At 38.6% G+C, this 23858-nt stretch overlaps 1 protein-coding gene and 1 long non-coding RNA gene across 15 annotated transcripts in view; one reads left to right on the top strand and one right to left on the bottom strand.

The window, feature by feature from the left end:
• LOC149746954 (uncharacterized) overlaps positions 1–18367 on the bottom strand; it is a 32275-nt gene extending 13908 nt beyond the window's left edge. For 2 of the 5 annotated variants that reach the window (XR_016388242.1, XR_016388246.1), the window contains exons 1-2: positions 16279–17976; positions 8418–13972 (exon numbers count right to left, since the gene is read on the bottom strand). This is a non-coding gene — a long non-coding RNA (uncharacterized LOC149746954). Of the gene's footprint in view, positions 1–8417; positions 13973–16278 lie in introns of all 5 variants that reach the window. The other 3 variants (XR_016388244.1, XR_016388243.1, XR_016388245.1) reach the window with 3 other exon arrangements.
• The window catches only part of LOC111180441 (receptor-interacting serine/threonine-protein kinase 2), a 46392-nt gene continuing 40571 nt past the window's right edge, over positions 18038–23858 (top strand). For 6 of the 10 annotated variants that reach the window (XR_016388229.1, XR_016388227.1, XR_016388228.1 and 3 more), the window contains exons 1-2: positions 18038–18609; positions 23317–23470. Coding sequence is in view for 4 of the 10 variants with exons in the window: in XM_089898540.1 (XP_089754666.1) it covers positions 18437–18609; positions 23317–23470 (327 nt within the window). In the remaining 6 variants the exon portion in view is untranslated. The other 4 variants (XM_089898541.1, XM_089898542.1, XM_089898544.1 and 1 more) reach the window with 4 other exon arrangements.

Genomic DNA, 23858 nt, shown 5'->3' with positions numbered 1-23858 from the left:
TAATCACTAGGGTAATGCAAATCAAAACTACAATGAGATATCATCTCACACCAGTCAGAAAGGCCATCATCAAAAAATCTAGAAACAATAAATGCTGGAGAGGGTGTGGAGAAAAGGGAACACTCTTGCACTGCTGGTGGGAATGTGAATTGGTACAGCCACTATGGAGAACAGTATGGAGGTTCCTTAAAAAACGACGAATAGATCTACCATATGACCCAGGAATCCCAGTAGTGGGCATATACCCTGGAAAAACCATAATTCAAAAAGAGTCATGTACCAAAATGTTCACTGCAGCTCTATTTACAATAGCACGGAGATGGAAACAACCTAAGTGTCCATTATCGGATGAATGGATAAAGAATATGTGGCACATATATACAATGGAATATTATTCAGCCATAAAAAGAAATGAAATTCAGCTATTTGTAATGAGGTGCATAGACGTAGAGTCTGTCATACAGAGTGAAGTAAGTCAGAAAGAGAAAGAGAAATACCGTATGCTAACACATATATATGGAATTTAAGAAAAAATAATGTCATGAAGAACCTGGGGGTAAGACAGGAATAAAGACAGAGACCTACTAGAGAATGAACTTGAGGATATGGGGAGGGGGAAGGGTAAGCTGTGACAAAGCGAGAGAGAGGCATGGACATATACACTACCAAACGTAAAATAGATAGCTAGTGGGAAGCAGCCGCATAGCACAGGGAGATCAGCTCGGTGCTTTGTGACCACCTCGAGGGGTGGGATAGGGAGGGTGGGAGGGACGGAGACGCAAGAGGGAAGAGATATGGGAACATATGTATATGTATAACTTATTCACTTGGTTATAAAGGAGAAACTAACACAGCATTGTAAAGCAATTATACTGCAATATAGATGTAAAAGAAAAAAAAAAAAGCAATACTTCTGCGTCAGTTTGAATTTTATTCCTCTGCCAGTACTTCACAGAGAGATTTCACCAAAAGTGTCTAAGCTTGCCATGGCCATTGTTCTCAAGAAAGTTCTCTCACTTTCTAGTCACATCCGCTTTTCCTTCTCCTGGGGGCTTAATGGATGTTTGGGGGCAGGAAATAAAATTTAAACTAAAATATCAAAAACCAAAACAAAAAAAACAATTGTTCAAGTGTTCTTTTTTTTTTACATCTTTATTGCAGTTTAATTGTTTTACAATGGTGTGTTAGTTTCTACTTTATACCAAAGTGAATCAGTTATACATATACATATGTTCCCATATCTCTTCCCTCTTGCGTCTCCCTCCCTCCCACCTTCCCTATCCCACACCTCTAGGTGGTCACAAAGCGCCGAGCTTATCTCCCTGTGCTATGCGATTGCTTCCCACTAGCTATCTATTTTACGTTTGGTAGTGTATATATGTCCATGCCACTCACTTTGTCATGGCTTACCCTTCCCCCTCCCCATATCCTCAAGTTCATTCTCTAGTAGGTCTGTGTCTTTATTCCTGTCTTACCCCTAGGTTCTTCATGACATGATTTTTCTTAAATTCCATATATATGTGTTAGCATACAGTATATGTCTTTCTCTTTCTGACTTACTTCACTCTGTATGACAGACTCTAGGTCCATCCACCTCATTACAAATAGCTCAATTTCATTTCTTTTTATGGCTGAGTAATATTCCACTGTATATATGTGACACATCTTCTTTATCCATTCATCCGATGATGGACACTTAGGTTGTTTCCATCTCCTGGCTATTGTAAATAGAGGTGCAATGAACATTTTGGTACATGACTCTTTTTGAATTATGGTTTTCTCAGGGTGTATGCCCAGGAGTGGGATTGCTGGGTCATATGGTAGTTCTATTCGTAGTTTGTTAAGGAACCTCCATACTGTTCTCCACAGTGGCTGTACCAATTCACATTCCCACCAGCAGTGCAAGAGTGTTCCCTTTTCTCCACACCCTCTCCAGCATTTATTGTTTCTAGATTTTTTGATGATGGCCATTCTGACTGGTGTGAGATGTGTAATACCAAGAATTAACTGCAATGTAGACTATGTAATGTAAACAGATGTAAACTATGGACTCTGATTGATTATGATGTGGTAGTGTATGTTAAACAGGTGTAATAAATGAACCACTCTGGTCGGGGGATGCTGAGAATAGGGGAGGCTATGCATGTGCAGGGGCAGTGAGTATAAGGGAAATTCCTGTACCTTCCTCACAATTTTGCTGTGAACCTCAAACTGCTCTTTTAAAAAGTATAAATAAATAATAAAAGAGAAATCATAAACTTCAAGAACAAAGAAGTGGGGGAAGAAGGGGTACGTCTCCGACAGAGAATTATTAGCACTACTTTCCCTTCTACTTAGGGCTCTAAGGCATTAGGGCCATATGCTACAAACAACGTTCAATCCAAAATAACAAATGAAAGATTACCACTACTAAGATGAGAAAGTGAATGTGTTGAGATGGGGCAGTGTGCTGAATATATCTACTTCCTTTCCCTGATGGTTCAAAACACTGCTAACTCCCTGCCACATCCTGGTAGAGAGGCTGGATTCACACACTTTCCAAACCGTATAATCTAGAAATACATATTCCAACAAAACCTTAACTAGATATAAAATTACTCTACAATCAAGCAAATTGGAGGTAGTATGGAATTCATTTTTAAATTGGCTTTTGGCTGAATATAAAAATCAGCAGTTTAAAGGCCCAGAATAATTTTCAGCAACTAAGGCTTACGCATAACTTAAGAAACTCATTAGCTTCTTAAATTCTTAAATTTTCAGAGCCTGTGAAAGCAGTATAGCCTGGCTATATATTTCAACCAACACTCAAAGCACGTAACACCAGGTAGCATCAGAAGATTTTTTAAGAAATTGATAAAATGCCTCAGCTGCCTGCTGGAGCAGAGGGAGGAAACAGAGCAGAAAAAAACAAAAGACAAATACAACCAATAACAAAAGCAGTCATCTCACAAACTTTTAGCTGAAGGCCTCCCTCCAGATTCTTGCATGATTTCCTCCTTTGCCTGATTCCTTTTAGATGTAAACATTTATATGGTGATCCTACGGTAAAGTTTTATGTGAGTCACCACTTTGTTCTATGTGTCAAACAACCTAGTGCCTTCCACATATTCTTCTCCTGTAACTCAGAGCAGAACAAGACAGGAAACCTGTACTCTCTCAGAGACAAGACTCTGCCAACATAGGCCAACTTCCTGAGAAGATGAGGGTTCCCATCGTTTTAATTTGCTGGTAAATTATTGTAAAGGCAGACTTATTTTGTTCTTTGTTTGTTTTGACGGGACACCTAAGTCAGCTTGAAATTACCTTTGATTTCAAACTCAAGACTAAACTTTATCAGACAGAACAGGAATCTGCCCAGTTCTGCCACTTGCTAACCAGGTAACATTGGGAAAGTAACAGTAACTGAGTGTTTGCTACTAAAGCACCGTTCAAACTGCTTTACTTAGATTCATCCATTTAATCCTCAAAAAGACCCTTTGAGATGAGACCCAAGGAGACAAAGTAACTGTGTGAGAGAACAAGTAACCCACTCAAGATCACAGAGCTGGTAAGACAAAGAACTAGGATTAAACCAAGGTAACCTTTTTGCCAGAGCCTGTACTCTTAACCACTTTACTGGTGGGTTTAAAATTTTTTTAATGTAACCCACTATAAGAAATATGTTCTACAGGGCTTCCCTGGTGGCGCAGTGGTTGAGAGTCTGCCTGCCGATACAGGGCACACGGGTTCGTGCCCTGGTCCGGGAAGATCCGACATGCCGCGGAGCCGGCTAGGCCCGTGAGCCATTGGCCGCTGAGCCTGGGCGTCCGGAGCCTGTGCTCCGCAACAGGAGAGGCCACAACTGTGAGAGGCCCGCGTACCGCAAGAAAACAAAAAAAGAAATATGTTCTACAACACAACCCAATACATATATATTTTATCAATTAAGACTCACCTGTAACTTGAGAGTCTTTGTTATATGTATAATTGAAACCAAATTTTATGAAAATATACTTATTCATTTTATGCAGTACACTGGTATTTTTCTACTGTATTTTTTTGTTTAAAATTACTGGTCAATCCTCACCAAACTGATTTCAACTTCCACTGAGACTCATGACCTGAACTTTGCAAAACAAGGTACTACATTTCTTTTTACCACCATGGGAATTTTGTGAGGATTAAATATGATCATGTGTACAAACCTTTAGCACAATGCCTGACACAGACTGTGCACCCAGTGCATGATAGTGATTATTACTGATCTTGTAAATTAGCAGTAAGTAAGGGAGGCAAGGACACTTAGGGGGAAAACCTGACTGGAGTATAGGTGAATTTATGGCCTGTTGGCATCTTTCCCGGGCAGTGAGATAGGGAATTTCCCCAGTATTTTCAATTTATATTGTAATGGAAATCCACATTTAGAAAGAGACCTGGCTTGTAGCTAACTCTGATTTCCTCTTCTTCACTATAAAGGGCAATTTACAAGTTGCTATGCCTCTCTGCTGGAACCCTCAGTAGACCCAATTTTTGCATTTATGTTCCCATCCCGCACTACTCTGGACACTATGAGCTTTACGAAATTGGTCTTCAGCTGGGGAGGTGCACTCATTTCCTATTGATGCTTTAGTAATTACCACTACCTTAGTGGCTTAAAACAACACACACTTATTATCTTACAATTCTAGGGCTCATAAATCTGAACCAGACCTTACTGGGCTAAAAGCCCTTCTGCTGGCTCTGGGAGACAATCCCTTTATGTTTTCCAGCTTCTTTTTAGATGCCAGTATTCCTTGGCTCTTCTTCCATCTTCAAAGCCTGCAACAGCAGGTTGACTCCTTCTCACATCAAATCACTCTAACTCTGACACTGATTCTTCTTCCCTGAATCTTCTGCCTTCGTCTTCCATCTATAAAGGATCCTTGTGATTACACTGGGTCTACCTGATAATCCAGAATAAGTTCCCTATTTTAATATCTTTGATTTAGTCACATCGGCAGAGTCCCTTTTGCCATGTAAGGTAACATTCAGAGGCTCTGGTGATTAGGATGTGGACATTTGGAGGGGGAAGAGGGTCAACTATTCTGGCCAACACAGGAGACAAACCTTACAAAATAGCAAATAAGATTTAACAACAATAACACATAACATTTATTGGACATTTACCATACAGTAGGCGTTGTGCTGAGTGCTTTACCTGCTAACTCATTTCCTTGTTGAGAAACCAAGGCTCCAAAAGATCAGAGAGTGTCAAAACTAGGTGTGCCTGACTTCAAAGGTCATGCTCTCAACCAGTTGACTACATAGTTAGGTACTAGATGTGTGTACAGTTAGTGGTTTGCAACTTCTCCCCAGCAAGTACTCCTTTTTCTCTTTCCCCGCAAGAACCATATTTTGAAAAATTCTGTATGTTAATTTTTTTCATTAACCAAAGATAATTGTAACAGCTGATAGCTTTGAGCTAACCTCTTTGCCTCTTTGGATTTATATAGTTCCAGCCAAATAATGCAACTTAATATTTTATTTAACATATTTTGGCATCATTTTGGGATACTGAAGCATAACCCACTTTGTAGATGCCTAGGAGTTCAGAGAAGAAGGAAATCAATGGGGATGGGTGGAGCAGTCAGAAGAAATAGGGTCTGACTTCAGTCTCAAAGAAGCACAAATTTCAGATAGACTAGAGAAGAGAGAAGATCATGAATGAGAAGTGAGAACAAGTACATGTAGGAATGAGACATAGGGAGCTTGTTAGGAGAACTGGACAAAAGAAATTAAAGAAGAATAAATAAAACATTGAGGCTTTGAAAGATAGGTAAATAAAGTTAAATTTAACCAGACAGGAAAATGCAGAAGCTGGAAAATTTCTGAGCAGGAGCCCTTGGGCTTGGGGAGATTAATCGGCTAGAACAAAGAGCATGAAAGGAGGAAGTGAGAGACTGGCAATTGTAATTCACCTTCCAGGAGGGAAATTGGTGGCTGGGAGGCATAGAAAGGGGTAGAGACTAACTTTTCACTATACCCCTTTTGATTCTTCTAAATTTTATACAATGTACATGTATGAACTAATGTCATATATAGATACACATATGTAATATATATAATGTATAAGTAATATATAGAAGCAGACATGTATGTACGACTATCATTACTGACCCAAAATACCATATAATAAAACTACACATCTACTTTTAGCACACTTAAGAATTAAGGATAAACCACTCCTCAGTTGTACTCTGCACCCCGCAACGCCTGGCCTGAGTAGAGCAACTTCAGCAATTTTCTCATTGGTTTAAAAAATTGATCCTTTAGTCTCTGTCTACCTACCTCATCCTAAGCATCAACTCCAGGTTGGGCTGGTGCCCAAGCAATTATATACTGCTCTTACATGTTTGCCCAACTCGAACGAGAACCTACTTCAGAACTGACTCAGAAATCTCACAGGATGTTGCCATTCACCCCCAGGATCAATGATCAATAAGAGAGTTATAAGGTCTATACCTCCTGACCCAGCTCAAGGTCCTGACTCAGACAACGCCTGCTAGCTGGCCTCATCCCCACATGAGGAGCCCCTCATCCCCTAGGCTCCACTTCATCACCAGTGTATTGGCATCAATATTTATCTTTTCAAAGGAAATTGTTTACCTCATAAATCAATAGGTATCCTGTTGTTATCAGTTGTTTTGTTTTTAAGAGCTAATTAATGAAATAACTTCATCAACGATTTTGTGGGAAGATGTTGAACCTTTGTACTTTCTGAATAATCTATGTTTTATTTGTAGTGTTAGAAAACTCAGCAGTGAAAGCAAGTACCCCATACTGCCCAGGCACACAACCTGCTGCGTTAGCGCTCTGAGCAGTAACTGAGACAAATGGAGGACTACATAATTATTCTAATGTTTTGAGGTTTAGGGAGAGTTGCATTAGAAAACAATTCCTTCATCATACTGTGACTTCATTACATTCAAAGCCATAGTGGCTAGCTCTTATAGTTTAGAAGTTATACATGAAGATGACATAAATAAATACAAGATACAGCAGGCAGAGGAGAGAGATAATAAACCAAAACTGACTGACACAGCTAGATCCTAAAAGACAGTTTGGTTACTCTTTGAACATTTTTTTGCAATTTTCATGTGTAAGATAACACGCTATATTGTATGAATCAAAGTGTTACATCTAATTATTTGATCTGCCTGTCTTATGTTAGTTAGTGGAGAAATATTTATTGAGCTCCACACAGATGAGTAATTTTAGAAACCGTGTTAGTAGGGAAACATCCAAGAGTGGAATAAGTGCTACGCCTCTAAAAACTGTTCTCTCTTTTCTGAAAACTCCTGGAAGGCAGGAAATACCCTGTGTTTTTCTATATGTGCCTTGTGCAGTGCTCACCCTCAAATGACACTAAACTAGACCAAAGAAAACCTTAAAGAAGAGCCATGATTCAAAACTAAAATTAATTAGTATGTCACAGCTCATAAAGTACTTCCCTTACGGATGAGGAAAGCAAGTTTCAGTAAGGATAAGCAATGCAGGTACAAAAATAGAGACTGGGGTTAAAACCAAACATAATCTTGGTAACGTGTTTTTATACGTGTGATTAAGGCCAAGCCTTTGCCCATCTACCCACAAATTATAGATAAGATGTTACAAACTCATATTATGGAACCTGACTCTTAAAACATTTTATTGCCCAGAGTGTAATGAGGTACAGACTTCATTCACCATGCTATTGCTTCTTTGCAACATACCCACCCACCAGTTGGCCTGGTGGGACATGGTGCTCATTCTTGGATCTTGTAGCCCTCTCTAAAATGTAACAAAAACTCTCTGGAAACAGCTGAAAATCATTCTCTCCTTTGAACTGACCTTCAGATCACCTCTTTCTGTAAGTTTTTCTCAATCATTTACACTCTACAAAATAATAGTGATTAAATTCCTCATTCACTAAAACTCTCTGGTAACCTCCATACTTCAGCATGAATATAATTGAACCTCTGTACTGTGTTTCTGTTAAATATTTGTGTGCATAAACATATGTACACTCTGCTATGTTTCCAATGATAGCTTCTTAATAACAGATATTTCAGTCATTTAATTCAGATGTATGCACCATTTGAGTACTCACTAAATAAAAATATATACAATGCTTTTATTCTAATAAGTTCATTACCTCATCACAAAGCAAATATAAAGAAAGCTGCAAATTTATGATATTCGGCTCTGACTTTTACATGTATAGGTCCTGGTTCTACTGTGATTCTAGGATACTATATCATGTACCTCATTAATAAGGGCCCTCTGATAAAGCTGAAATAAACCATCTGGTTTACTCCCAGTTCTATCACCTTTTACTTGTAACACTTGAAGCTAGTCAATCTACTCTTAGACTTAGTTTTCCCATCTTTAAAATGGGAATTGTTGGGGAGAACACTTACCACCATCCCCTCATTCCAGGTATTTTCTCCCAGGAGGAGTTCTTTCACTGGAATAACGTACCCACGCTCTCGCTGTACCATCCATTCCCCTTCCTTCATCAGGCCAGTACTCCTTCCTAGGGGAAGAGAAGTATCTTACCTGACTTGTAGGCTTGGTAACATAGTAGCTCATCTTTTTTCTTCCCTTTCTCTTTGGAATCTTCCTGTCTTTATAATATCATTTATTAGCCCCATCATATCTCAATAGAGATAATAATTACAACACAAGCTTGTCTTAATGATATTGTATTTGGTAGAATGTAAAACATTTTTATGTGTGAGAAGTTAGTATTTCAATTTTAATACTTCTTTCATCTATTTATTTCATAATAAGTTTTTAAAGAAGATTGATATATTCATTCAATCAGATGACTAAGTTTTCACTAAATCTACTAAAAGGAATAAACTTAAGTTAATACCTAATTATGCTTGAAATCAAATATCTTCCATCCAACATATTCAGTTGTACATGGTTTCTTTAATAATATTTTAATTTTCTAAGTAGGTGAAAGAAATAATACTGCTACTTAGACTACAGTCTAAGAGTTTAGAGATAAAGTTTAGATTCAGAGAGTTATCAGAATATTGGCTGCAAAGATTTTTTAAAATCCTGTACTTTTGTCATAATATTATTATTACTATTTACCTTTGTGAACTATAATGATTTTTAAACATGAACGTGTAACTTTGAAAAAACAAAAACTTGAAATGAGCACACTAGAGAATTCTGCATGCTTTTCACCCAAGAATTGCAGTCTTCTACTGGCCATAACATCCTTCCACAGCCTAAGGTGATAGTAGGTGGATTATTGTCACTTTCATTGTCCTAGGCACTGTTGAACAAAACAGATATGGCCCATGTCTGCATAGAGATCACATTTGAAACAACAGCATGGCTACACAGTTTTTAAGTCATTTTTCACTAATTCATAACCCAGCTTTGACAATCATAAAGTTGATAATTCTCACTTAGACTAAAATTAGCAAGGCCCAAATATTTTACTTTGAGAAAGAAAACTAATACTTATTGGGTATAATCTTATGCACATTATCCTATTTAATTCTCCTAACACCCTTAAGAAAAGTATTATTTTCACTATTTAATAGATGAAAAAAATGAGACTCACTGAGATTACAAAATACCGAAGAGGTCATGCACATAGATTAATGAAGAAGGAGACTTTTAACTCCATTGGGTGCCAAAGCCCCATATTTTTCTTCTAGAATCAAATCAGTTATTGCCAATTATATTCCAATTCCAAGTTGTTATTATAATAAGGAAGATTTCTAAACGACAAAAATGATGTATATAAAGACTTAAATCATCATGATGTATATAAAGACTTTAGTCATCACTTTTGTAGATAGCAGTGTAGAGCTTATTTATTCTGTAGATAGCAATGTAGAGCTTGTGTCCCATACTACATACCAAAGAGCCATTCACATCATAGACAAGTCAATAAATGCTGAATTAAAATGTTCATATGTAAAAGAAAAAGCAAATTATAGCCAATGGAGTTAGTCCCATAAAGTTTAAATGATTCCTAACAGACACTATTATTAAAGAGACACATCAACACTTTAAGATTGCTAGACTGAACTCCTTTAAAAGATATCCTTGCTCACGTATAAAATAACTCTTCATATAAAAGTGTGTTGAGTGGTGCCAAATCATTCACACTCCATCTCTCAGTACTCTATTACTTCATGAGAACAGCTGAACTGATTCAGAATACAGCAACATAATTTCCTTTGTTCAATTGCTGGCTATGCCTCTGAATAGCTGTGGGACCTTACACAAGTAATTAACATCTCTGTGCCTCAGTTTCTACATCTGCGAAGTTAGAGTCATAAGAGCATCTATTGCACAGTGTTGGTGTCCTAAGTGAGTGACTCTATGGAAATTGCTTAGAAGAGTCCCTGACACGTAGCAAGCATTATATAAGTGTTAGGTTGTTGTTTGTTTTTTTAAATTCATTAATTAATTTATTTATTGGCTGCATTGTGTCTTCGTTGCTGTGCGCGGTCTTTCTCTAGTTGCAGCGAGAGGCAGCTACACTTTGTTGTGGTGTGTGGGCTTCTCATTGCGGTGGCTTCTCTTTGCTGTGGAGCACAGGCTCTAGGCACGTGGGCTGCAGTAGTTGTGGCACGCTGGCTCAGTAGTTGTGGCTTGCAGGCTCTAGAGAGCTGGCTCAGTAGTTGTAGTGCACGAGCTTAGTTGCTCCACAGCATATGGGATCTTCCCGCACCAGGGCTTGAACCCGTGCCCCCTGCATTCTCAGGCGGATTCTTAACCTATAAGTCTTAGTTATTATTGCTGTTGTCGATATTGTTGTTGTTGTTGCTGTTTTAGAAATTCAGTACCTCATGTCCATATCCCCATAATCCACAAAGGACTTGAAGGGGGATATTATGGCCAACCAGAATCTCTTCCTCAGGAGTTCTGGGCTATGAAAAAGAACCTACACCATAGCTAAGTCCCTAGAGAAGTTAGAGGAGCCAGTTCTTTAACTGAAATGCAGACAGTGAGGGCTCCAGGCTGGGTAATAACTGCTCTATGAATCTGCCAGTGTCCTCTATCCAAAGACCACCAGGGACACATCTGCAGTTCTATAAATCTGGGTTTACTGACTCATTGCAAGCAGGAGTTATGTGTACCATGAGGAATCAGGACATCTCAGTAAGAGGATGTTAGAAATAATTTATTACAGGATTTGGACTTCTTGTAGGTGATTCTGAGGAGCATTCAAGGAAAACGGGTATCTTCCCTGCATTGGATGCTGTCTGGAAGCAGGAGTGATTCTCTGATCAGGTATCTCAATAATTTATATCTAGACAGTGAGAATAATGAAACTGAGATAAAGCTATAATTGGTAAAGAAGAAGCAGGCACTTATTATTAGCCGGGAAAGGGCAATGTTTGCTCATTTTTGTGGTTTGAACAATGTTTTTACCTCTGTCTGTTCAAACATGATAATGAAGTGGTCTTATTTTTTCTTGCTCCACTACAGTGACAAAATAGTCCTGTCTGAGGTTGGTGTTCTATGCAAGTGTTTATATTGAACAGGAGAATGCCACAGATTCACTGGGAGTACCAGGCCAGCTCCCAGCTAATAAGGGCTGCTTTTCTCTTTCTTAAACTAGGTAAGAATGTTTTGCTTGAAGGGCAGAGCTGGCCAGGAAAATAACTATTAATATTATTTACATAGATTGACAGGTTTATAACTTATAAAGTTCTTTTATATTCATTGTATAACTTGAGTCTCTCAGAACAATCCTGGGAGACAGGTAGGCTATAGGGCCTCCACATCGCACAACTCTAGGGGGCCCATTCATAACGTATTCCACGTGAATGGCACCTCCCCAGTGTGAACAGTGTCCTTGGCAGGAGTTGTGCAACAAGGTTTCCCTGGCAGGGCAGACATTTCTATTCCTTTTTACAATTATAAAAATTAAGTCAAAGAAGCTTCCTGAGTGTTCCTTAGTTCCCAATAAACCTTAGAGTTCTCTCTGGCAACCTGTTCAGCTGCTGACATTGGATCCCTGCTTCAGTCATGTTTCCGATTCCAAATTGCACGAGCCGGCGGTGTTATGACCTAGACCAGTGGTCCGCAACCTTTTTGGCACCAGGGACCGGTTTTGTGAAACACAATTTTTCCCCGGACTGGGTGGGGGGGATGGCGAGCAATGGGGAGCGGTGGGGAGCAGCAGATGAAGCTCCGCTCGCTTGCCAGCCGCTCACCTCCTGCTGCGCGGCCCAGGTCCTAACAGGCCTGTGCACCGGTACCAGTCTGCGGCCCGGGGGTTGGGGACTCCTGAACTAGACTATATTGGCTACTACAATAAGAAAAGCTCTGCCTTCTTCTACAACTTTGTCTATGCTTGCCCAAAAAAGGATACTAAAAAGGGTACTGAACTTATAATCTCTTTCATATAGCCACTGCCTAAAGCAGAAAAAAAAAAAAAAGTGTGTCTTTGTCTCTGTGTGTGTGTGTGTGTGTATTGCCTAAAAAATATATCTTAGTATATTTTGCTACAAGGTAGGAGTGACAGCTGGAGAAAATGATTTTGAGTTCTGAAGACATTTGAAAAAGCAAAACATCCTGCTTAATTCAGGAGCTAAAATTTTTAAATGCAGACTGAGCTACTGGTAACACATCTTTCCACACTCTTGGAAATCTGCCAAGTAAAATGTCAAAAGAAAATGGAATTTCCCATGAAATGTCCATTAATAATAAATTTTTGTCCATCACCGTCTTTTTGTAGCTGGGAAATTCCCTCTTGCTACTAAATTCCTCTCCTGAGACATCATATAAAGTGAAACTGAAAATGTAAAACCCTAGTGATACAACAAGCAGTTCCCAGAAAGAATATGAGCTTTAATTCAAATAGATTTGTGCAGGAATCATGTCTCTGTAGTTTAAAAACTCTATGACTTTGGGCAGTTTGCCTTACCTCTCTTCATTAAATTACCATGCAGGCTTCTTTCCCCTAATTTCTGAGTGTGCCCTGGACTTCCCTACCAGAACATTTATCACACTCTACTGTAATTGTACGCTTAGGTTCTATCTCCCTTAGAACACTAAAAGCATTTTAAGGACAGAGACCATGTGTCTTTTGTTATCCCTGTATTTCCAGCACCTAGCATTATGGCACATAATATTTGTTAAATTTATTTGTTGTCTTAGGGGAGGTGAACTGGATATCTGAAGAATCAGGAAGCCTTACTTCTCCTTTACATACCTTTTTATAATTCTTGTGGTTCTTTGTTATGGCAGTCCCTGGAAACTAATACACCCAGGTACAACTGTTTAAAACTTTTTATTTGGAGATAATAATAGACTCACAGGAAGTTGTAAAAATAATACAGAGCAGTCCCACATATCCTTCACCCATTTTCCCCCAATGGGTACCAGATGCTTTTAGACCAAAAAATAGAAAAAATTAGAATATGAGATGTTTTTAATTCTTGCATTTGTACTTTTTTAAGTGGTTTATTTTTCAACTTTTCTGTCTTGTTTCTAATTTTAAAGACTATGAGATATATCCCCTCTTTTTTTGGATTTCCTTCCCATTTAGGTCACCACAGAGCATTGAGTAGAGTTCCTTGAGCTATATACAGTAGGTTCTCATTAGTTACCTATTTTATACATAGTATCAATAGTGTATATATGTCAATCCCAATCTCCCAATTCATCCCACCCCCCCACTTCCTCCCTTGGTGTCCATATGTTTGTTCTCTACATCTGTGTCTCTATTTCTTCTTTGCAAATAAGATCATCTATACCATTTTTCTAGATTCCACGTATAAACGTTAATATATGATATTTGTTTTTCTCCTTCCGACTTACTTCACTCTTTATGATAGTCTCTGGCTCCATCCACGTCTCTACAAATGACCCAATTTCATTCCTTTTTATGGCTGAAGAATATTCCATTTTATATATATACCACATCTTCTTTATCCATTCCTCTGTCCATGGACATTATATGTATATATATAGCTGATTCACTTTGCTGTACAGTAGAAATTAACACATTGTAAAGCAACTATACTCCAATAAAAATTAATTTAAAAAATAAAATTAGAAAAATAAATAAGAACTTACAGGAATAAAAGGCATTGAAGTTAAAAAAACAAGCAAAACAAAAAAACAGACTATGAGAGATTTCAAGCATGCCATTTCAAGCTACCATGTCCCTAAAATAGCACATGCAGATATAAATAACCTTTATTCTCAGTAAATGGAAAATATGACTTAATATGACTCTACAGAATTTTGAATAGATGAATTCAACATATAGGTGTGAGGCTTGTTTTTTAGCCTAATTTGCATAATTATTCTCATGTTCTTTGTTTCTCATTCAGTTGATGTGGTTTAGCATTAGTATTCTTTAGGTTTTCTGTCATTAGCCATTCATTATGAGCATTAATTAAACAATGTACATATCACTAAGAATACATATTTTGAAGCTGTATAATGGTGAAACTATCATGAAAGCTAAAGGTTTGAGGTTGTGATAAACAAATTGAAGCCAGATATTTAGAAGGTCTGCAATAAAAAGAATCTTAGCGTTTAAATGAGTTTAGAAGCACTGAAAATACAGGAATCAGCAGATCAACATTATACTATCTATCTCGAAAAGAAATGAAAGAAGGTGTGTGGAGAAACAGCACTCTCATTTGTCTCCAGAAAAAGAAAACTGGAACAACCTCAGTGAAGGTCAATTCAACAATACAAACCAAAATTACAAATGAACATAACTCTTTTGTCCAGCAGTTCAACTTCTAGGACATATATATGGATACACTTGCACATGTATGAAATGACATATGTAATGATTACTTATTGCAGCATAATTTGTAATAGTAAATATGTGGAAACCAGCTAAGTGTCCACCAATGAGGGGTAAATTATGGCATATCCGTCATTTAAAAAAAAAAAAAAGTTGAGAAAGCTTTTTATGCATTTGTACGGAAAGATATCTGAAATAGATTACTAAGTGAAAGACAAGCAAGGTGAACAGTATATACTGTAATACTAATTAAATAAAAGTAAGAGACATAATATACACCCACATATATTATTTATTTTGTATTTAAACCTATTAACCTTTTATTGAAGTATAACATATATATATATACAGAAAAGTGCACATTGTGTAACCTCAAAGAATTTTCATAACTGAACATACCCATGTAACTGGCACCAAGAGTCTAGGTCCTAGATCAAGAAACAGAACATTTCTATCACCCCAGAGGCCTCATCATGTCCCTTCTAGTCACTATGACCACTCTACAAGAGTAGACATTATTCTGATTTCTAAAAGCATAGGCTAGTTTTGCTTATTTTTGTACTTAATAGGAATTGACTCATAAAATGTATACTCTTCTGTGTCTAGCTTTTTCATCCAGTATTGCATTTGTGCAATTCATCATATTCTACACTGCTCAATATCATTGCTGTTTAGTATTCCACTGTGTAAATGGGCCACGAATCACTTATCCATTCTAGTATTTATGGATATTTGGGTAATTTCCAGTTTGAAGCTATTATAAATAGCACTACTATGAACTTTCTAATATATGCATATGCATGTCCATATACCTAGGCAAGGAATTGCTGAGGATCCGCATATCTGCAATTTTAATAGTACTGCCATACAGTTTGCAAAATTGATTGTACCAATTGACACTCCCACCAGCAATGTACAAGAGTTCCAATTGTTACAAAACCTCACCCACACTTGCTATATTCTGTCCTTTTAATTTTAGTTATTCTTGTATTTGTGTAGTGATATTGCACTGTGGTTTTAACTTGCAGCTCTCTAATGACTGATGATGTCGAGCACCTTTTCACATTCATTTACTCTTTGCTATTTAGATATACCCTTGTGTGAAGTATCTAGGTGTTTTGCCTAATTTTCTATTGAATTATCTGTCTGTTACACTTTTAAATTTTGAACCATGTGAATACTAATTTTTAAAAATTTTAAAGTAATGTGATTAAAAATATACATAAATTTCAGAGTGCTGTATGCTGCATGTTCTCTCCTTCGAGGTTTATAATACACGAGTATTTCAGAAGCTCTAAAAAGTCCTAGAATTTTCACCACACAACAGTTGGAGAAACGCTGTTTCCATTCTTGTCTAATTTTTAGTTTTCATGGAATTAATAACTGCTTCCTTTTTTTACTTGCTTATACTTTTTAAGTTCTCTCTCGAATTTTATCATGTATTTCATTAGATCTATCAAACATCTGTCAATATAACTACCCAAATACTCAAAATTAGTAATCTAAATAAATTCAATTACACTAACCAGTCTTTCTTCTTGGAGTCTGCCATCTTCCTTCTCCGGTGAAAACGATTGCTCTCTAATTCTGCCACATATCTTTCACCCTGGCATTTCCCTTCACATTCTCCTGGTCCTTTTTTCTGGATCCCATGTCTTTCTCTTTCTTGTCTTGCTCCCATGTTTTGTTGGAGCACATCCTCTAGTAACTTTCCCTTAAAAAAAAAAAAGGTGGATAGATGGATGGAAAATAAATGTTTTCATCCTTGTATATGTTAAAACGTTTTTATTCTATTCTTACACTTGATGGATAGTTTGACCATAGGATTCTAGGTTGGAAATTATTGTCTTACAAAACCTGAAATTTCACTGTAGTGTTTTAGCATAAAAGTGTTATTGTTGAGAAACCCAATGCCATTCTAATTCCCATCCATTTATTCCTGCGGCTTCCCTCTGAAAACTTTTAGAATCTTCTCTTTATTCTTAGTGTTCTGATCTTTTTAATGGTGTGCTTTAACATAGGTCCTTTTTCATTCACTGTGGTAGCTGGTGGGTCCTTTAACTATGAAGATCTTTGTCTTTTGGTCCTGGAAAAAATTCTTGAATTATTATTTTGATCATTTCCTCCCTTCTTAATGTTTGTTCTCCTTCTCTAGAATTCTGTTTGTAAACTGACTGGATGAATGAATGAATGGGAAAAGTTTTCTGAGCACTTTTTGTAGCAAAAAGCTTATTAAGGAATGAACCACAGATTATCAGACCATATCTTTAAAGCTAAGTATTTTATTTTAAATTATCAAATTTTAAAACATACTCTTTCATTACAGCTTCCATTTATTGTAAAATGTAACACTGCTACTCTCATTTCAGGCAATACAAAAATACAGGATGCACTGATTTTCTGTAGGCAGAAATCCCTGACTGAAGTCAGGCATTCCCTATTACTTTTGCTTTAGAATTCATTAAATGCCTAGCATGGACTTGGTATTGTGTATAATATTTGCACCACACTTTGCAAAATAGTCATTTCTGGTGTAGAAAAGTGTTTGTTTAAGGTAAAAAGATCTTTGCAGTCTTTTTTGGTTGACATTAAACACAGCATTCTTCCCAGATCTATAAGAAAGTAATGTTTGCAGGCTTACCTGGAATCAAGGGAGGGACTCTCTCAAGGTTACTTTTCAATCTCTGTCTGTAATTATGCATGTCAGGAGAGAAAAAAAAAAAAAAAAAAAAGAGAAAAATACGTCCCTAGTAGAGAAGCACTCAACAGGAACTAAACATCTGAAGGTTTAGACAGGATTAAACTCTGACAGGGCTTATCAGCCACCCCCACACGACTGAAGTAGTTGGAAGTGAGGTTAGATTGGAGTCCAGATAAGCAAGTGAACCTACACCCCTACCTGACTCACCGGGCTGAGAAGTGCGGAGCCCTAGTAAGTCACCACCGCAAGTCCTCAAAGGGCTCTCCGCGCAGGCTTGGAGTCAGGAAACGGCAGCTGCCACACCCACCACGCTACCTCTATCTGGTGTTTGGGGACTCCCGGAAGACGCGCCGATGGGACCAGAGGACATTCCTCCTGGGTGGGAGGGTTCGCTGACTGGGTGTGAAGCTGCGGAGAGGCAATTTCCCCAAAAGAAAACCTTTCCAACCTACTGGGTTGGGTGGAGAGAAGACAAATTGAGCGCCCCTGGCTCACTTCCCTACTCCCAAGCCCCCGCCCGAGCCCCGCCGGTGTGGCACACGTCGTCTGGTCGCCACAAGGCGGAGATCTCGGGCCTGAGGCCGAAGCCGGAGCCTTGCTGGGAGGATCGCGGGCCAGTGGCCCTCATCCCCGCCTCGGCATCCGCCGCTGACGTCGCCTGAGAAGTCTGAGGAGGGAGGAGCTCCGAAAGGCGGGCTCGGGTGGCTGGCAGCGCCTGGGAGGGCCAGGTCGGAGAGAGGAAGCTCCTCCCCTGTGCGCCCCGCCGCCGCAGAGTTGACCAGTCTCTAGAAGAGAAGAGTCCGCTCCGGCTCCGGATAAGCAGCGGCTTGGCGTGGGCTGCGCGGAGAATGGACGGCCTCGTGACCTAATGTCCGGCAGGCTGTAGGGCCTGCCGACCCGGCTCGCGCAGGGGGTGGAGCCGCGGCAGCGGCGGGCACTTCCGGAATCGACCGGCTGCCTGAGTGCCCGCGCCACCCGCTACCATGAACGAGGAGGCCATCTGCAGCGCCCTGCTCACCATCCCGTACCACAAGCTCGCCGACTTGCGCTACCTGAGCCGCGGCGCGTCCGGCACCGTGTCTTCTGCCCGCCACGCAGACTGGCGCGTTCAGGTGGCCGTGAAACACCTGCACATTCACACCCCGCTGCTCGACAGGTAGGGCGCCCTGGCGGCTCCACCGCGGAGCCCCGAAATCTGCGTTCCCCACCCCACTGGCTCTAAGCCCCGGCAAGCGGGCTCTGAAGCCCAAGCGACGGTGACCACTTGGGATCGGCCGCACACCTCGTCACCTCTAGGCAGCCGTTCAACGCTTGGGCTAACATGGTGGGGAGAACAGGCTTCTCTGGAGATGCAGCAATCACGCTTCTTTTCACTGCCCTCTCCTTTTTTTCTTACTCCTGGGCCTCCTTTCTCCAGACACCAAAAATCAGCGATCACAGCCCAACTCTAAACGTCCTCTTTATTGAAATTGGGTTCTGTTTGCTTTGTTCTTCCCTTTTTTTTTTTTTTTTTTGAAGTCGAATTCTAGGGCTGCAGTGCCCAATAGGTAGGCTCTTAGCCACAGGTGGCTATTACTTTTTCTTTTTAAGTGGCTATTAGAAAATTTCAAATTGTATATGTGGTTCACATTATATTTTTATTGAACAGCACTGCTGTAGAGTCTGGGACGTTTTGGTTTGGGCTTTTTGTTGTTTTTGGTTTACACATGTAGGCATGAAAGTTTAGATATCAAACTCAATTTAGTTTCTCCTCTTACCGTCGCAGGGAAGGAAGCCTGTCTCTAGAGGAAACTTGTATTATTTTTGCTAACAATAAACTGAAATCAGAAAGCTGTTAAACGACCAAAACTTTTGAATGTCTCTCCCATCCTGGAACAAGTTTAGTGCAATGTCCAGATTTCAAGGGAAGGCTAGATTAGTTCCTGTTTCCAGAAAAACCTTTCAACCATATATATTAATCAGTGAGTCTAGTCACTAGCCTTGTGTATTTTCCTTCCAATAGGAATTTAACTAGGCCCTGCATTCAATTCTTAGTGAGTTAACATCCATGATTGCAACATTCTCCTCTCCTCCCCCTCTATCTAAAGTGAAAATACATCATGCTAGATGCCTGATTAGCCAGAGGCTGTCAGTATCCAACAGCAGATAAATTCCTCAGCTTCAGCCCTGCTAATGGTATTGACTTTCATCTGCCTGTGGCTTTTACTTGTTCTCTTGCGATCAGGCTTGGATGGGCTAGATCTCACAGTAACTTTGAGACACCTCTAGAAATTGTTCCCGCTTTTTGTGTACCATAATCCTGATTTACTGATATACGGGGTATATTTACCGAGGGTCTTGAATTCTGTGGAGCAATTACTGGGAAATTATGTGTATCTAGTCAACTTTGAAGGGTGGTGGTTGATTAGAGAGGGTAGATGTATTTTAGAATCAACTATTAAAATATATGGAAATCTAGCACTAATGGACTCCTTAGGTATTTTAAAGGGGATTGATCCTCCCATTTTGGATGCTGCTTCTCAAGATTTTAATTTATCTAAGTTTTGTGCCATTTGGGGCCAAGAAATGAAGGGAGTTCCCTTTCGTGCTCATTAACAATTTCATCATCTAAAATTCTTCACTAAATCGGGTAGGAAATTAATTCTGCCGTCAAAGACGCCATAAGGAACAGTGCAACACTCTGGCATTACTGCATCACATTTTTTCTTCCACTTGTTTCCTAGAATGTTAACATTAGCAGTATTTATGTAGTCTGAGCATAGGACTGGGCTATGCAGTTGACTCACAGGGTGTCTTATGTCCTCACTTATGAAGTGGGAATAACAGATACATGTACTTCTTGGGCTCTGGTGTGGATAATGTTTGCATTGTTCTTTGAGATCACAAAAGAAAAATAAGTTTATGTGCTGTAACATGTTCTTATTTTAGTGATTGGTGAATTATTCTCTGTAACCTCACTTCTGCCCAACGAGTGGACCTTCCCCAACAATCTCCCAACTCCTTATGCGTAGATGAGTGTGATAGCTTGTTCTAATACCTTTTGTAAATAGTGTAACTGTATTGTAACTGAAATTTGTTACGGGTAATTTTGGTAATATGTCTATAAAAGCTGTTTTACATTTTAATTTTTTTAATACAAAAACCTATTTTTAAACTGTTTTGGCTTTTTCTGTTTTCCCACTTATTCTTCCTGAAATCTGACTTCAAGAATTTTCCTTCTCTGATTAAGCAGTGAGTGGAAAAAACAAAGGCTTTAGAGTCCCACAATTGCAATTCAAATCTGACTCCAAATCTGCCACTTATTGTTGGCATGACCAGTAGAAATTATTAATTTATGTGAGCCTTCATGCTCTCATATATAAAGTAGGGATAATGAAACCAACTGTAGTAAAGTGGCCAACACATCATAGGATCACAAGAGAAGGAAGAATGCATCATACTCTTAATGGGAGGGGGAATTAGTATATTAAGTGTCACTAAGATATCCCCTAGCATGCCCTCTCTATAATTCTTTCTCAGAGTATCCAGGAGCCTTCCCGGCAAAGGTGCTACTCAATAACTGTCTTGTTGACCTACATTTCATGAGGCAAATACAGACCTGTTTCAGCTTAGGAAATATAAATTTAATTAAAGCAGGTCTCACAAACTGGTATAATTGGTTGCCTCACAGTTGGGATATTAAGTGGCTGAAGAGCAGGGAGAAGAAGAGAAACTCTTTATGCATTCTTGTAATTCTTGAATTTTGAAACATGTAAGTATACTACCTCTTCAAAATATAGATGACTAAGATTTTTTTGCTTTATTTTGCTTATTGTTTGTTTTTAAAGGAGGCTTCGTAGTCTGGTCTGGAATGTCTGTTGCTTTTCTTATTTCAGCAGCCATTCATCCAGAGCTTGGGTGGTTTAAGCACCAGCTAATCATCATTGTTTACCTAATAAGCTTCTCCTAGAGACAGTTCTCTTTCTATTACTGCTGCTACCAATACCAAATCATCCATGGAAAAAAGTGGTGACAAATCCAGTTCCCTTCATATATATGTACACACACACATACGTACACACACACATACATACACACACATATACACATATATATATGTATATACCTCCCTTAGTCAATCAGGGTCAATCAGTCAGCCACCAGAGCCTGGGTATTCTATTCAGCTAGTGTTTTTCTTTCTATTTACAATGCAACCTTTATAGTTTCAGACTCTCATTGCTTCACATCTTAACTAGTATTATAATCTTCTAATACCTGGCTTTCAAACTCTACCTCCTTCTGCTGATCCTACACCTTGCTGCCAAGTTAATCATCCTAAAAGTTTGTTCCACTCTTGTCACTCCTGTGCTCAATAACCTGTAGTCACAACTCAGTGACTACCAAATAAAGTGTAAATGCTCTCACCTGGCTTTCAGGCTCTGAGATGAGGCCCTACCCTACCCTATTCACCTTCACTCCCTTTACACACGCTGTTACACATCCTGATTCATATTAAACAATTTGTCATTTTCCAGATATAGCCTGTACTTTAACTTCCTTGAGTTCATTTGATACACATCTATTAGACAAATTCTGTGTGCCAGGTACTGTTCCAGATCCTGGGGATACACAGATGAAAAAGAAAGGCAAAATCTCTTCCATCTTGGAGAGGGACCACATATCTTGGATGCCCTTTTTCCAGTGGTTGAAATTCTATCCATCCTTAAAGTACTGTTGACATCTCTCTCTGAAGGCTGTAGCAACTCCCTTAGCCCAGATTTACTAGTTCTCTGAGCTCCCTATATTTATTTATTTATTTATTTGCTTGCTTATTTACTTGTTTTTGATGGCGCTTATCATATTCTGCCTTATATTTTAAGTATTTGGTTTTCTTTTTTTAATTTGCTTTTCTTATTTTTTAACTTTATTGAGGAATAATTGACAAATATAATCATATATATTTAAAGTGCAAAACATGATTATTTGCTATACATATACATCATCATGGAATAATTACCAATATCAATATAATTAACACATCCAAAGACATACAAATGACCAATAGGTATATGAAAAGGTGCTCAACATCACTAATCATTGGAGAAGTGTAAATCAAGACCACAGTGAGTACTTATTTTTCTTAAAAAGATTTCTGGACAGTTTGAGGTCACAGACTATGTGTTTTTTTTTTTGGTTTTCTTAAACTTACTAGTCTCCATAATGCTGAGCACAGTTCTTTATTCATAATAAATGTTCAATATTTATTTGTTTTATGAATGAAAAATCAAATGAACCTGGGATCCAGAGTTAGCCCAGGGATCCATTATAAGCATTTACCTGTTCTCAGTGTCCTTTTCCTGTGTTCCAGTATATAATTTCTAAGCATTATTGACCCTTATGCAACTATTATCATCTAGTCATTAAAATCTACAACATTTAAGTGTTTTAATATTCAGGATATTTAGAAAATTTTTACATGGTATGCAACCATAAAATTTAATATAATAGCCTAATCAAATTTGATCATTTTAATACAACATAAACTTAATGTAATTAGTTCAAGCACCTATCAGTCTAATATAGACTTTATAAACTTAAACATGGTATTCTTTCCCTTTCCTGAGAAGAGTACAATAATGATCTGTATGTAGCACTTTTTTCTGTCAGTGGCTTATACAGGTATTTTGGTCTCTAAACAGACCTATGGAATATATAGGGTAGATATTATCCCAACTTTAAACACGAAGAAACTAAGAGAAGCTGCATAATTTACATGAGGTCAAAAGCTAATGAATGAAAACATCCAGGATTAATTAATATTTATGGGCTTGATAATTGTGTATTTTTCCTTACTTTGAAATAATTATACATTTTCTTTCTTTAGTGAAAGAAATGATGTCTTAAGAGAAGCTGAAATTTTACACAAAGCTAGATTTAGTTACATTCTTCCAATTTTGGGAATTTGCAATGAGCCTGAATTTTTGGGAATAGTTACTGAATACATGCCAAATGGGTCATTAAATGAACTCCTACATAGGGTAAGTATTATACATTTTCAGTCGTTATAATTCTGTTATTCAACCTATATAGTACTTTCGTTTTACAAATGATCAGATTATTTGGGGATATATAGATGAATCAAAATAAGAATAATGAAAAACTTCACCATTTATGGCTTCTTTTGTGTTGTTAAAAATACTGTGGGGCTTCCCTGGTGGCGCAGTGGTTGAGAGTCCGCCTGCGGATGCCCGGGACATGGGTTCGTGCCCCGGTCCGGGAGGATCCCACATGCCACGGAGCGGCTGGGCCCGTGAGCCATGGCCGCTGAGCCTGCGCGTCCGGAGCCTGTGCTCCGCAACGGGAGAGGCCGCAACAGTGAAAGGCCCGGGTACCGCAAAAAAAAAAAAAAAAAAAAGAAAACTACTG

The sequence above is a fragment of the Delphinapterus leucas genome, chromosome 17 (assembly GCF_059928025.1).
Source record: "Delphinapterus leucas isolate spDelLeu-1000000601 "Yukka" chromosome 17, BTC_Dleu_Yukka2, whole genome shotgun sequence".
NCBI classification, from domain to species: Eukaryota; Metazoa; Chordata; class Mammalia; order Artiodactyla; family Monodontidae; genus Delphinapterus; species Delphinapterus leucas.
This window is presented reverse-complemented; position numbering and strand designations above follow the sequence as displayed.